The 13972-nt window shown below is 39.7% G+C and overlaps 1 protein-coding gene across 3 annotated transcripts in view; it reads right to left on the reverse strand.

Moving 5' to 3' along the window:
• Window positions 1–13972, reverse strand: part of TTC29 (tetratricopeptide repeat domain 29) — a 3626200-nt gene that overhangs the window by 2334031 nt on the left and 1278197 nt on the right. For all 3 annotated transcript variants that reach the window (XM_044062243.1, XM_044062242.1, XM_044062241.1), the window contains exon 5: window positions 10083–10268. In XM_044062243.1, the coding sequence (XP_043918178.1) occupies window positions 10083–10268 (186 nt within the window). The remainder of the gene's footprint in view (window positions 1–10082; window positions 10269–13972) is intronic.

Genomic DNA, 13972 nt, shown 5'->3' on the forward strand with positions numbered 1-13972 from the left:
CTGAAGTTGTTATATTTTGTTTATTCTTCTTCTTTTTTTTTTTTTTTTATGTGGAGCTTTTCTCCCCGGGCCTCTACTGAAAATGGACATATATCCAGTTAGACTAGCACGGTCAACAAATGTAAAATAAAATAATACATAAATAAGAGGAGTACCAGATTTATTTTTTTTCTTTTTTTACCTCAAAGTAGTGTTGTGGTATAGTTCACTAGATATTTGGGAGGTGGGAGAGGGGGTTCCCTACTGTAATTCTAAGATTCATAATTATCAGCCCCAGAATTACAAAAAACAAGCAGCAAAACTTCAGAACAGAGAATGTCAGCAATCACTGTTCTCCTTATTTTTTTCTGCATGGGGGAAACAAGCCCCCTCATACCACCCCCATATCCATATATATATATATATATATATATATATATATATATATATATATATATATATATATATATATATATGTGTGTGTGTGTGTGTGTATATGTGTAATATATACACACACACACACATAAATATACACAAACTGAGATTGCTATACCCTATAGAAAGAGGAATACTTTGAGACACAGCAATTTTGAATTAGTATATTTAGTCCCATTTTTGCACATTCAGTCTTGACCTTCTCAGACTCTGCTTATAAGAAGGGGAAGAGGACACATGGCTGAGCTGACAGTGAAATGTAAAGCATCTAATAAACTGACTGTTCTAGGCAACTTCAATGACTCATAATGCAGACAACGTTGAGCCAGTTGCTCAGTTGTTGTAGGTCTGTACACAATCTTTGTGATGATAGCATGGTGCCTGGAGAAGATTACAATATGGCAATTACCCCACAGAAAGACCGATTGCTTGGCAGAAACAAAAACACCACTGGACTGTAAGAGAGAATTTATGGAAAATGAGGAGTTAGGGCTGATGACTGTGTGAGAGAAGCTCTGAATGATTCTCACAGTAGGTATAGCTTCTCTAAGAAGTAGGCAGGGTAACAGGATTAACTTGTTTCTTTTAAATAAATAGACTGGCAGTAAGATACTTGATGTGTATACTGTTGAAAGTTACACCTCTGCCTATCTGATTGTGGTCATGTTTATATGGAATGAAGGAACTGTAGTTGGGGGGGTGGAACCCCTGGAAAAGGAGGAGCAGGGAAATGTTTTCTAGGGACAGTGATGGTCATGAAGAAAAGGACTGGTGTGGAAGGAAGCAGAGGGTGGAGTGTGATGGTATGTAAGCAGCCTAGAGGCCTGAAATAAATAATCAGACAGGTAAGTCATTCTAAGGGGATCCAGCATCTGTCTGCTTGGGATGACATGATTAACAGACCTTAATGCTTTGCCAGAGAGGGACTGCATCTGTCACCTCTGGGTTTCCGAGTCCTGGCTAAGGCTCTTCCCAACCCTACAGTGCCTTTTTTAGGTGGTGTTCCAAAGACCAAATTACCACTGTAACAGCTATAAATAAATGCAATCTGAGGGTCATGCTGCTCAACCTAGAAATTGCTAGAAGTCTAAATCTCAAGATGCACTCATTCGAAGCACTCCTCAAAATGGAGAACATCAACATTTGTGCCTTAATGGAGACCTGGTTTAAAGCGGCAGAAAGCACTCCAGGCTATAACTCATTCCACACCTTTCGGCTCCAAAAATGGACCGAAGCTCCAAAGGCAGTGGTGTCTCCATATTCATAAAGGATATGCACACCTCCAGACTAGTAGCCCAGCATAATGCATCTGGGATACTTCAGGTACATTGGGTAAGATGGCAATCCAGGTCATAGCCTGCTATAGGTCCCCAACCATGTCCCTTGACTTTCACTCCATGCTCCTAAGCACCTTGGAATCCATCAAGGTACAACCCAACACTCTCATACTAGGAGACTTCAAACTACCCCTCCATCAACTGGGAAAACTACTCAAGCACCAATATACTGGCCCAACGCTTCCTGGAATTCATCAATGCCAATGCCCTGGACCAGCTCATTCTGACCCCCACTAGAGGAAGCAACATCCTTGACCTGGTTATTACTAACATGGGCGACTGTTGCTCTACACCAATAGTCAATCCCTCCCTGTTCAGATCCAACCATAACTAATCACCATGGAAATCCACATCTCACCCACACCTCCCGCAAAGGTAACCACCTTGAAAAACTTCTCCAAAGCTGACTTTGGACTCCTAAGAACAGAGGTGGTTAACTTCACAGCTTCCATGCCAATGGAAAATAGCTGCATGACTGCTGAATCACACACCAATGCACTGTATGAACATGTGCATAAATGCATGGAACTAACCATAACCAACAAAACCAAGACGCTCTCCTCCAAAAAAAGGAAGCCAATCTGGTGGTCCCCAGCCATTAATAAACTATACAGCAGAAGGAATAAACCATTGCAGAAAAAGGTGAAGTCCCAAGACTGGAAAAACATCCTTATTAGCCTCAACAAAAAGTTGAGATCCCTCATCAAATCCTCTAAATCCAGCTATGAAGGCAGAATCGCAGCAGAAACTAAAAACAATCACAAAACCTTCTATAGTTATATCAAGAACCTCCACAGCAATACCCAGATTTGCTCTGAGTTACTGCACAATCGTAACTCCTATACTGAGCCAACAGATATTGCCAACATACTGGCCGACAGATTCAGTGCCAAATTTACCCCTCTTTCTCCCCTACAGGACCAATCACAATAACAGAAGAATGCCAGGCACCCAGCATTAGTGCAGCACAGGTTAAAGCTGCATTGTCTAAGGCCAAGAATACAGCTTCCATAGGACCTGATAATATCCCTGGCTATGTTCTACATGAACTACAAAGTGAACTTGCACTACATCTGTGTGCCCTGTTCAGTCACAGCCTTAACTCAGGCTTTGTCCCTAACAAATGGCGCAATGCTACAGTCATCCCTTTCTATAAAGGGGGAGCGACTACAGACCCAGGGAATTATCGCCCCAATTAGCCTGATATGTAAAGCTATGGAGCACATCATCATGGACCTGATTAACAAAGATATAGGAAATCTCCAAACTCTGGACCCCATGCAGCTTGGCTTTGTGAAAGAGGGATCATGCCTCCTCAACCTGGTTGACTTCTTTGATTCAGTCACCAGGGCTGTGGATGAAGGTAAGGCAGTGCATACAGCCTATCTCGATTTGGCCAAGGCCTTTGATACCATTCTTCACTCGGGAATTATTGATAAAATCACCAAACTAGGCATCAACCCATTTATCACTAGGTGGGTTACAAATTGGCTCACAGAAAGAACACACAGAGTGAAAGTAGCGAACTCCAAGTCAGACTGCTGACCAGTCAAGAGTGGAGTCCCACAGGGATCGGTCCTGGATCCTCTTCTGTTCATCATCTACTTCTCTGAAGTCCAGGCCAACACAAAGGGACACTGGCTGACCAAGTTTGCAGACAACTGCAAGCTGGGAGCCATTATTAACTCCCCAAGTGATGCAGACATCCTATAGAAAGGCCTCACTGACACCAATGACTGGTGTCGAAACCATGGCTTATAGCTTAACGCCAAAAAAATGCGTCATCATTCCCTTTGGTAAAAACTCAGTTCCCTCTAATTACCACATCGATGGGAGCCCAATGAACACTGAAGGCATTATAAGAGATCTGGGGACGCAGGTTAACAGCAACCCCTCCTTTGACCACCACATTGCCACTGTGGTCAGAAAGTGCTTCTATGTGGCACATCTCATTACCAAGGGTTTTGCATCCAGGAAGAAAGAGGTCATTATCTCTCTACTCTTCCCTCATTAGAACAATCATCGAGTATAATCCCCCATTTTGCATGTACCTTACTAGACACCTGCAACAACTGGAGAGGCCACAGAAGTACCTCATGAGGAGGATCCTAGGGATGAAACACATGTCCTACACGGAAAGACTCCAGCTATTCTCTGTCTTATATCGCCTACTTAGAGGCAATTTCTGCTTGACTTACAAAGCCATATCTGACCCAGCTCTGTTAGAAATGCTACAGCTAAAGAAATCCTAATCCCTCCGCACCACAAGCTCCAGAGACCTCAACCTCATTACCATAATCAACAGAACATGCTGGAGGGACAGGTTCCTCACCCAGAGACTGCCCATGCTCTGGAATAGACTTCCCATATATGTCAAGCAGAGCACCTCACTGTCCCTCTTCAAGAGAAATCTTGATGAGTGGATGGGTAATAGAAAGTTCATCCCAGGGATCACTCCAGTGGTTTTACTTGATAGAGGCACTGGGAACTAACGTCGGGCGGCACGATGCCAGGGCACCTCTATGGGCTAGTCTTGTAAAGGCTCCAGGGCCATTAGCCTAGTACACACCTATGAACCTATGAAGCAAGGCAAAATATAGGCCAAAAGAGGAAGAGTTGCATAAATGGGTTGGGAATTGATAAGTGAGTATGAAGGAAAGTGCATGTGGTAATGGTAAGCTGTGCAGGATTCCGGCACTGAATAAGGTCAAAGACAGAAAGATGGAAGCAGAGAAGCTCATCTACCAAGCCTTGAGAGACTGAGAAAATGTGTTCTTGGGATAAGGCAAGAATGGTAACAGGTTTACTGACTTCAGGAAATAGGCTGTAAGTCCAGCTAGTGACTGGTTATGGCACAGCAGGATCCAAACAATAAAGTCCAAGAAATGAAATCTGAGCAACTACGTACTAAACAGAGGGCTGAAGAATAGGTTGGTATGGTGGCAAAATTTAGACAGGCCAGAATATAGGCAGTTATCATGCGGCAGGTAAAGCAGAGAGAGATTCTAGGCTCTCAACAGGTTGTGCTCTAGCTTGATGAGGGAGGTGCTGGAGTTGGATTTGGGGTGGTTGTGCAAGAGGTGCCTCAGATTAGCCTAGAATTCAAAGGTACTGAACTAGTGTGATCTGTACCTATGGGCATTGCGTCAGTGGTTACAACCAGAAGGAATGTGATGGGAAGGTGGGGAGCCAGGAAACTGAATAATTTATGGGCAAAAGGGTACAGACAGGTTCACATGTGGTGAGGATGCAGTGAGATGATGGAACTATGGGGCTAAGTGCAGACAGTGTTGTTGGAAGTACATGGAGATGGTGTGGAGTTGACCTGAGAATGTCTGTTTGAGGATAGCGAAGATGACCCACCAGACAGTGGCTCAAGGACAGGTACACAGGATTGTATTTTATCGAAATATGGGAAAAAATGAAATTGTAAGTAAATGGAAGATGGGAGGCTGGGAAGATGCAAAGAATAAGGGACGTAAAGCATGGCTCTTAGGAATATGACTAGATTTGAGGGGGGGTGCTGGGAAGAAGCGATGGATAGATAGAGAAGAAGCAAGAAGGGAAAAACAAGGTTACCCCTAGCTACCAAATAGGTGGCAATCCACTGAGCACAGAAGAAGTTATCAGGGACCTGGGGACCCAGGTTGATAGTAGTCTGTCATTCGACACCCATGTAGCTAAAGTAGTTAGGAAGACCTTCTACATTGCCCACCTTATCATGAAGGGATTCTCATCTAGATCAAGGGAGGTCATAGTCTCCCTTTACTCATCACTCATCAGACCAATGACTGAGTACAATGCCCCATTCGGAATGTATCTGACCCGACACTTGCAGCAGCTGGAGAGGCCACAAAAGTTCCTCACCAAAAGGATAAAGGGTCTCAAAAATCTGTCCTATGCTGCCCGACTGAAAGAACTCCAGCTCTATTCAGTCGCCACGCTTGCTCAGAGGTGACCTTTGCCTAACATACAAGGCCATGTCAAACCCAGATTTGATGAATATGCTTCACCTCAAAAATCTAGATCCATCAGAGCCACAAGGGCGGAGACTTAAACCTTGACACGGCTATTAATAGGATGTGCTGGAGAATAGATTCATCACCCAAAGACTCCCTATGCTGTGGAACAAAATCCCGGTACATGTGAGGCAGAGCACCTCGCTGGCCTTGTTCAAGAGAAATCTTGACCAATGGATGGGAGATCGCAGATATACCCCAGGGATTACCTCAGTGTCACTGCTCGACAGAGGCACAGAAAAATAATGGGTATAGTTCCCCATACTAAAGGGGTGGCGTAAGCCACAAAACGATGGGCTAGGCTTGTAAATGCCCTCGGGCAGATAGCCTAGTATGAACCTATGAACCTATGGTATCGGATGCATCCCAGTCAAGAAATAATTAAAGGAATGCAAGTATTAACAACTGGGTAAGGCTCTGCATTCATGTGGGCAATAGGACCATCGCCAGTCTTTGTTGGGGGGGGGGGGCAATCATACAATGTATGCTACAGATGACAGTGTAGAATAGTAACATGTTGAGGTGACTTTAACAGAAAGCTGGTTGTGGTGATGCTGAATAAAGGAATGTGTGCTTAGACAGGTGGTGTGTATCAGAATGCATGGGCGAGGTTGTGTTAAACTGAAGATTAGGGATGTACATACAATGCAGAGCATGGTGTATAAATGGTGTGGGGCAGAATATGTGAAAAGCAAAACTGTTATATTGGAAGACTGATGGGATGAAAGGGGAAGATGGGCAGTTGAGTGGTATTAAAAAAGATGGGAGGTAGAGGTTGAATTAGGATGCAGTTTCAAACTAAATTAGAATAAGGAGACAGTGCTTAAGAGCTTTTTTGTAAAGATGTGACTAGGCAGAAGGATAGTATAATTATTCTGGGCATTTTAATTTTGTAATGGAGCCCAGTTTGAACAGACTATTAGAAGTGTGGAATTTATTTAGAAAAAAAAAACACAGAAGATAATTCAATATGGTATGTGGGAGATGGGTTTGGTAGAAATGTGGAAGGAATGTGTGGATGTAGGTGCCAGTACAGTGTTTGGGAAATATGTGCAAACCTATCTGTCAACCTGATGGCGGATATGGATTGGGACAAAGAAGATCATAATGGTGGATAGATGTGGAATCTAGGAAAATAAAAAGATACTAAGAGGGTCAAATAGTTGCAAGGGACGGTAAATAGGGTAGTAGAAGAAAACAGAGAGGAGGGAGGATTTGTAAGAGTGAAATACTGGGATAATGTTAAGCTGCCAGGAGAGGCCAGAGTATGGAGTTTACAGGCAATAACATAATGGTGTGGGATAAGAGAAGAGAAGAATAGGGAGTTAAAAAGACTGCAAAGGATGATATGGGGGGCAGATACTTTACAACAAAATAGGGAAGTTAAACAGTATTTAAAGCTGATGGAAAAGATGTAACTTGAAGATATGGGGGCAGATACTTCACAACAAAATAGGGAAGTTAAACAGTATTTAAAGCTGATGGAAAAGATGTAACTTGAAGATATGGAGGGCAGATACTTTACAACAAAACAGGGAAGTTAAACAGTATTTAAAGCTGATGGAAAAGATGTAACTTGAAGAAGAACTGAGTGGAATGCATGATATGTACTAAGCTAAGGGGGAAGTGGTTACAAAACTCTTAGTATGAAAAGGGAAAGTACAGAGAATGGCTATAAGGATGGTAGCACAATGATGAGGTGGTGAAAGAAAGTGCAATGTGTAGTGATAACATTGGTGTTTGCGACTTTCTACCATGTGTTAGATAAGGGAGCGTTATATAGGAGATAGGGGTCAGGGGAGAGATGCTGAAAGTGGTGTGTAATGACATCATGCACAGAACTAGGTCACTTTCCTTGCTACAGTTATGTTTTTCCTAAAACTAAAGGGCGTTTGGAAGAATATTCACAATGAGACTACTCAATAAATGAGAGCTCAGAAGAAGGTTTTGTGAAAGGGCGACTATCAGTGGAGGCTTTTAATAAACTTTTCTGTGTGGGAAGACAGGCAAAGGAAAGAGAAAGCAGCAGTCATACTGGTGGACATAGAGAAGGCAGTTGACACAATACATTGAGAAGAGTTTGGAATATAGAAGCAGGTTATTGAAGGTTTGGGAAGAAGTACTAAACTAGGCTGCCTGCTATACTCAGGGTTGTTTTTGCTAGGAAGAAAAGATTTGGCTCAAAAGACTTCCAGATATTTGGCTGAAGGGGAGGCATCTAAAAGGCATAGTAGTACAACCTTTTTGGGGGGGATAACTGCATGTTTACAAACAAAAACAGCACTAAATCTAGCAATCATTTGAAGAAATGTTAACACTCATTTGGACTTAACCTCAGATTTACCCTCTGAAGCATCAGAATGACTGGACTCAGTGTCAACTAGGAAATCACCATTGTCCTCATCAGATTCCTCATCATTCTCTGAAACAGAAAGGTCTCTAGCCAAAATAACACTAGAGCCATGGGTGGGAAGGGAACACAACCACTAGAATTAGCTGTCTGCAGACTAGTCTTAGCCAAAGAAACCACATCAGCCTTATAAACAACTATAATTTGATTACCAGCTGTATGATGAAGCTTGTGTTTTTTTTTTCTTCTTGTGAATATCATTACTAGATAAAATATCTGGGACAAAGTACTATGTCTGGCAAGGGGGCTCTTACCTCAGACTACTATCGCACCTAAAGGAATTACTTCTCCCACACCTGCACCAGGTACTGGAACAGCCCCAGAGGATGCGTCTAACCTCCTTTCCATAGTGGCTGGCAAAACTACACTAAAGAGAAACAGGGTCTGTGGGCTGAGTGGTGGCCCCAAACAGAATAATTAACAGTAGGCTGAAACATATTTTTTTCTTTTTAGGTGCAACCGGATTTGATAGGGGTACCAAAGTTAAGATCCATCGAGTCAGGGGAAAGAACACCAGCCAGAATAATACAGTGACAGCACTGGATAATGTATCAGAACAAGAACACAACATTTCTTGTAATAAGCATGCCCGTACATAACTGCCAAACTATGATATTATCACAAAAAAGTATGAAATATGTTGAGAATTATTTTACAACTGACAGAAGATAAAGAATTTCCAGTACACAAAGTCCAAACACTGAAGCAACTGATGAACCAAACTAGTGTTAAAAATTAGCTCCACACACTTTAACCATGTTAAACTGCCATGCAATAACACTTAATAGCAATTTAAACTATATTTCTTGTCAGCGAGAGTAAAATCTCCACAGTACATTCAAATAACTTTATTTGCAGTAAAACCATGATTCAGTGTTAAAAACACACAGTGCAGAGTCATATATGAGCAAATAATGTATAAATGTTGAGAAAATCCAAGTTCTTCAATATTTTCCTGTAAAAATATGAAAACTAAATAGAGTGGCAACAGTAAAGATAGGCCTTTAGTGTCTAACAGCACACATACACACTACACTTCTAAGAGATGTATTGAAAGTTCTCTCAAAAACAGTAAAAACACACATTTGTCAACAAAAAAGAAGCCAAATAAACACTGCTACAAGTACAAATGCCCACAGGAATCACTGCAATAACAGAAATAAATATATATATATATATATATATATATATATATATATATATATATATATATATATATTTTTTTTTTTAATAAACATAACAATGGAAAACAAATAAATAATGCTTATAATAAAATGAGAGTAAAGGGGTCCCCAGATGGAGTTTATCTGTGCAGTAAGCTGGAAAAATCAGCACTGGATCCTGTGAAGAGTCAGAGGACTTTGTTCTCCTGAAGTCAGAAAAAGGCAGAACACTCACTTCCTTTGACAGCTATAGGCTGCCCTCTCAGCATATGCTCAACCAATCAGCTGTCACAGGAACAGAGAGGGAGGGCAGTCTGAGTCTTAAAAAGCTGCCAGTACTGAATTACCTTGGCAGATAATTCAATATGCCACTGAAGCAGTGGGAATGATATATTTAACCTGGATTTTTATGCACTTAAAAAAGAAAATTTCTAATGGTTCTAATTAAATCTCTACATTTGCAATATTTATAATCACAGTACCTTTAGAGAAGCAGATTTATGAGGTACAAGATGCATAAGACCTTGGAAAAAATCCATCCAGAAGACATTCACAGATAATCCTAATGCCTTAGAGAAGCAGATTTATGAGGTACAAGATGCATAAGACCTTGGAAAAAATCCATCCAGAAGACATTCACAGATAATCCTAATGCCAACTTTATTATTTAGTAACTTCAGCTAAATCTGCAAATACATCATAAAGCAAAACATTGTCATGTTATTTCTTTTATACTTACCTTGCTGTTCATATACTAGACCTACATTCCCATGTGCTTCTGCTTCTTTTTTTCCACCATCTTTCTTTATGGTCTTAGCGATATCAAGGCAGGAATCATAAAAGTAGCAAGACAGCCACCTGTCATCAGGTTCCTTGAAGTACTGAGCTAGTGCCAAACGATTTTCATAAGCCTCTTCTAAGAAACCTAGGTAATATAGAAATATATATATATACACATACATGAAAAATATGTATAAACATTAAAAAAATCATATTTGCAGGAACATTCTTCAAAGTTACAGATTTGGGTACGGTAATAATGAATGGATTCTGTGGTAGCCACTGCATCATCTTACTGAAGTCACTTATGACTTATATGAACTGCAGCCTTTTTATAACCAGTGAGTGGAAAGATAAAACATCTTATTTAGTCTATTATGTTATGCATATCCATGTTTTTAGCTGTTCCAATACAAATGCTTGTATATAAGATACAACATATTCTGTTTCAACATGATATTCTGATCTTACCAGAGTGATTGCGCCACTGTGAATGTATACCTTTATTCAATATGCTTTTATGTAATGTGAAGCAGTTCAATATGCTATTGTGTATCATTTTCTAATACTGCACTGTGAAAAATGATACTAATTTCATGTTTCTGTATTAATTTACAATAAATCTTGTATCGCATTGTACCAGTGAAGCTTTTCTTCACGGGACTCTGCTGAAAAGGGATTATACACCTAGGTTAACAAGTGAAAACAAATAAATTAATGAATAAATAAATTAAGATAGCCGAGGTTGTAATCATGTCAGCAATATAGAAATTCTGGTTTTGTGAGTACACTCAAGAAAATGACTGAACTTTTGAGGAAGTGGTCTCTGTAAACAAGTGCAGCTATAATAGTCTGATTATTCATCTGAACAGCAGAATCAGTTCCTCACATTTTCAGACATCATCATGATGCCCTTGGGAAGGCTGTTGCTAGTCTTGTGCCAGTGTAGGTAGCAGATTTTGATGGTGTGTTGCTGACATATAAGCAGAACTGGGATGTATTCAGATCAGTTGTTCTAAGCAGTAAATCATTTTATGTCAGCATGCTTGTGGTAGACATTATACCATAATCAATAAATAAATATTATAAACTATTTGCAATAACTTACACAAACTTACACTAGCAGTTAAAAGTCTAGAAAAAAAATTCCAAACAATAACAGTAGGGTCAGAGGGTGGGTATCCCAAAAGGTTTACTGTTATGATGAAAGCACTCGCTCAAATATATCTTCGTAAAGAGGAGGGTCACTTCAGCCCTAAATCAAAATATTTCAGTTGAAGTTCAAGCAGTAAAAGAAAATCCATCATTGTGGGCAATTACAAGTTTCCATAGTACAGCAAAGTAAAAGCCTATCATACTGCCATATTGTGCCTTTACCTTTATCATGTTATGTGTAGGAAATATGTGTAAATTAGCACAAGTTGCAGCTTACTACATATTTAGGGCTGAAACATTAAGTTTGAAGCAGAAAATTATTGGGACATTAGTATAATTGTCTTTAATCGGACTCTGTATTTTTTTTTTTACATTTATCACAACAAAAGGCAAGAGAATGGGACAACCACGTTGAAAAGGTTTTCTTAGTAACAGATAGTTCATGAGAAATGGTCAAGATCTGTCTAAGAACTGATTAGATTTTCTAAAAAGATTAGCCATTCTGGTGTAGCATTTCAGTATGTTTGTACACATCTAAGGTATTCAAAGTGTGATCCACTTTATTTTTCTATTTGGGAAAAACAATAATGGACAAATTGACTAATAGAAACAACCTGGACCCTGTTAGGCTTAAGGAGGAGTCTTATTTTTTACTCATTTTATTACAGCTGCTTGCAAACCATCAGCCGTGTCACAATGAACCAGACCGGTCTTTCTCCAGGGTAGCAATCACCAGCCATTGGAGAACATGATCTAGGCAGCCACAGTTTTTGTGTTATGCAATTCTAACCCCCTCATACGGACAACTACATGTGTGCTCACCAATATGAACATATGCAATGATGTCCCTGAGGGCTTGTACATTCTCACATACAGACATACATGCACGCACAGTGAAGGCTACCATATACGTGCTTTAGCATAAACCATGCACACATCCCTGTAACTGCTGCTGCAAGACATCTTTTCCCCCAAGTGTCCACGCTGCAGTAAGTCAGACTGCCACCCTCTCCCCAGGATAGAGAAGATGGTTTCAGCCACTCACTTATATCCTCCCTTGCCTTTTTTCTCCAACACCAAGTTATTAATCAAGCACGCATTATTTAGGTCATAGCCAGGGCTTCATCCTTCTATGCCAGTCTAAAAGGAGTAATGATTATCTTTACATTGTGGAAAAATTTGCAAGGAGGTTTAGACTCTAGTATATGGAGTTCTGAAAGTCTCCTGCAACAAGTAACTTTTAGCAAGAAAATAGTTTTCATAACACACACTTTACATCAGTTGAATTGGATCATAATGACTCAGATAGCTTTAGTAACATAAAATACAGAAGTCTCAAAAAGAAGACAATGGTCTTCTTGGATATTTTAATTGAAGGATATTATTTAGGAAACTCTTAGCTGAAGGAACATCTGCAGCCTGTGGAAAGAAATGAATGTCACACATGCACTTGAACAAAGACATAATCTAGAACTGACATGAACAAATAGTTGAAGTAATACAAGAGTTTTAGAATTGTTTGGGTAAAGGGGTCCAAGCAAAATCTGTTTGCTTAAATAGAAAATCATTTCATTTCTACATGTAGACATTCAAGAAGCAGAACATCTGATGTCACTGAGGACAATAAGCACAACTGAAAAAAACAGAAGTGTAAGGAATTGAAAATTTTGAGAGCTTTAAACCACATTAGTAAAAACTACTAAAAATCTAGCCATGTTAGAGTTTTCACTGTGTGATACCTTAAACCTCTTAGAATAAAGACCCATGGGACATATGCAAATGACCCCTTAAGGATATCAAGTGTTTTAGCTATATGGCTTCTGAAGGTCCATGACTTTTGACATTTTCCTTTTTAAGTCTTTATGGACAAATTCAGGCCAACAAAGCCAAACACTGGTGTGTGGCATTTGGCTTTGTTTGCCTGAATTTGTTCATAAGGACTTAAAAAGAAAAAAGTAAAAAGTCATGGACATTCAGAAGCCATATAGCTGAAACACTTGATATCCTTAAGGGGTCATTTGCATATATCCCATGGACTTCTATTCCAGGAGGTTTAAGGTATCACATGTTGAAAACTCTGGCTTGGCTACGCTTTTCTTGTAGTTTTTACTAATTGGGTTATCTGTGTGTTTATTTTTTAAAAAATATAGTAAGCTCAGGAACAACCGCCGGCAGTTGACTGTAGTCAGCATACAAAAGTCTATTCAGACCAAGCACGAGCAATATATAAAGTCTATAAAAGTAAGTAACTGCTGAAAACTTTAGAAACTTTTAAAACCTTTTATTTTATGCTGAAAACTTTAGAAACTTTTAAAACCTTTTATTTTGTGCTGAAAACTTTAGAAACTTTTAAAACCTTTTATTTTGTGCTGGAAACTTTAGAAACTTTTAAAACCTTTTATTTTGTGCTGAAAACTTTAGAAACATTTTTATTTTTTAGCTTTAAACCACATTAGCACATCACTCCTCTTCATCCTCATCTCTGCTCAACTCCCTCCTTATCTTTCTCCTACCCATACTGTAATTCACCCCACCTTTTGTTATACTCTTTAACCCTCAGTCACCCTTGTCTTCTATTTCTCAACTCTAGCTCTCTCACAACTATACTTCTTTTAAGACATATTGCTTTCTATTGAAAATAGCAACAATATGGCTGCCTGCATACTTTATCATGTTTGAAATAAAATTTTGCAT

The sequence above is a fragment of the Protopterus annectens genome, chromosome 2.part1 (assembly GCF_019279795.1).
Source record: "Protopterus annectens isolate FY-2018-M chromosome 2.part1, PAN1.0, whole genome shotgun sequence".
NCBI classification, from domain to species: domain Eukaryota; kingdom Metazoa; phylum Chordata; order Ceratodontiformes; family Protopteridae; genus Protopterus; species Protopterus annectens.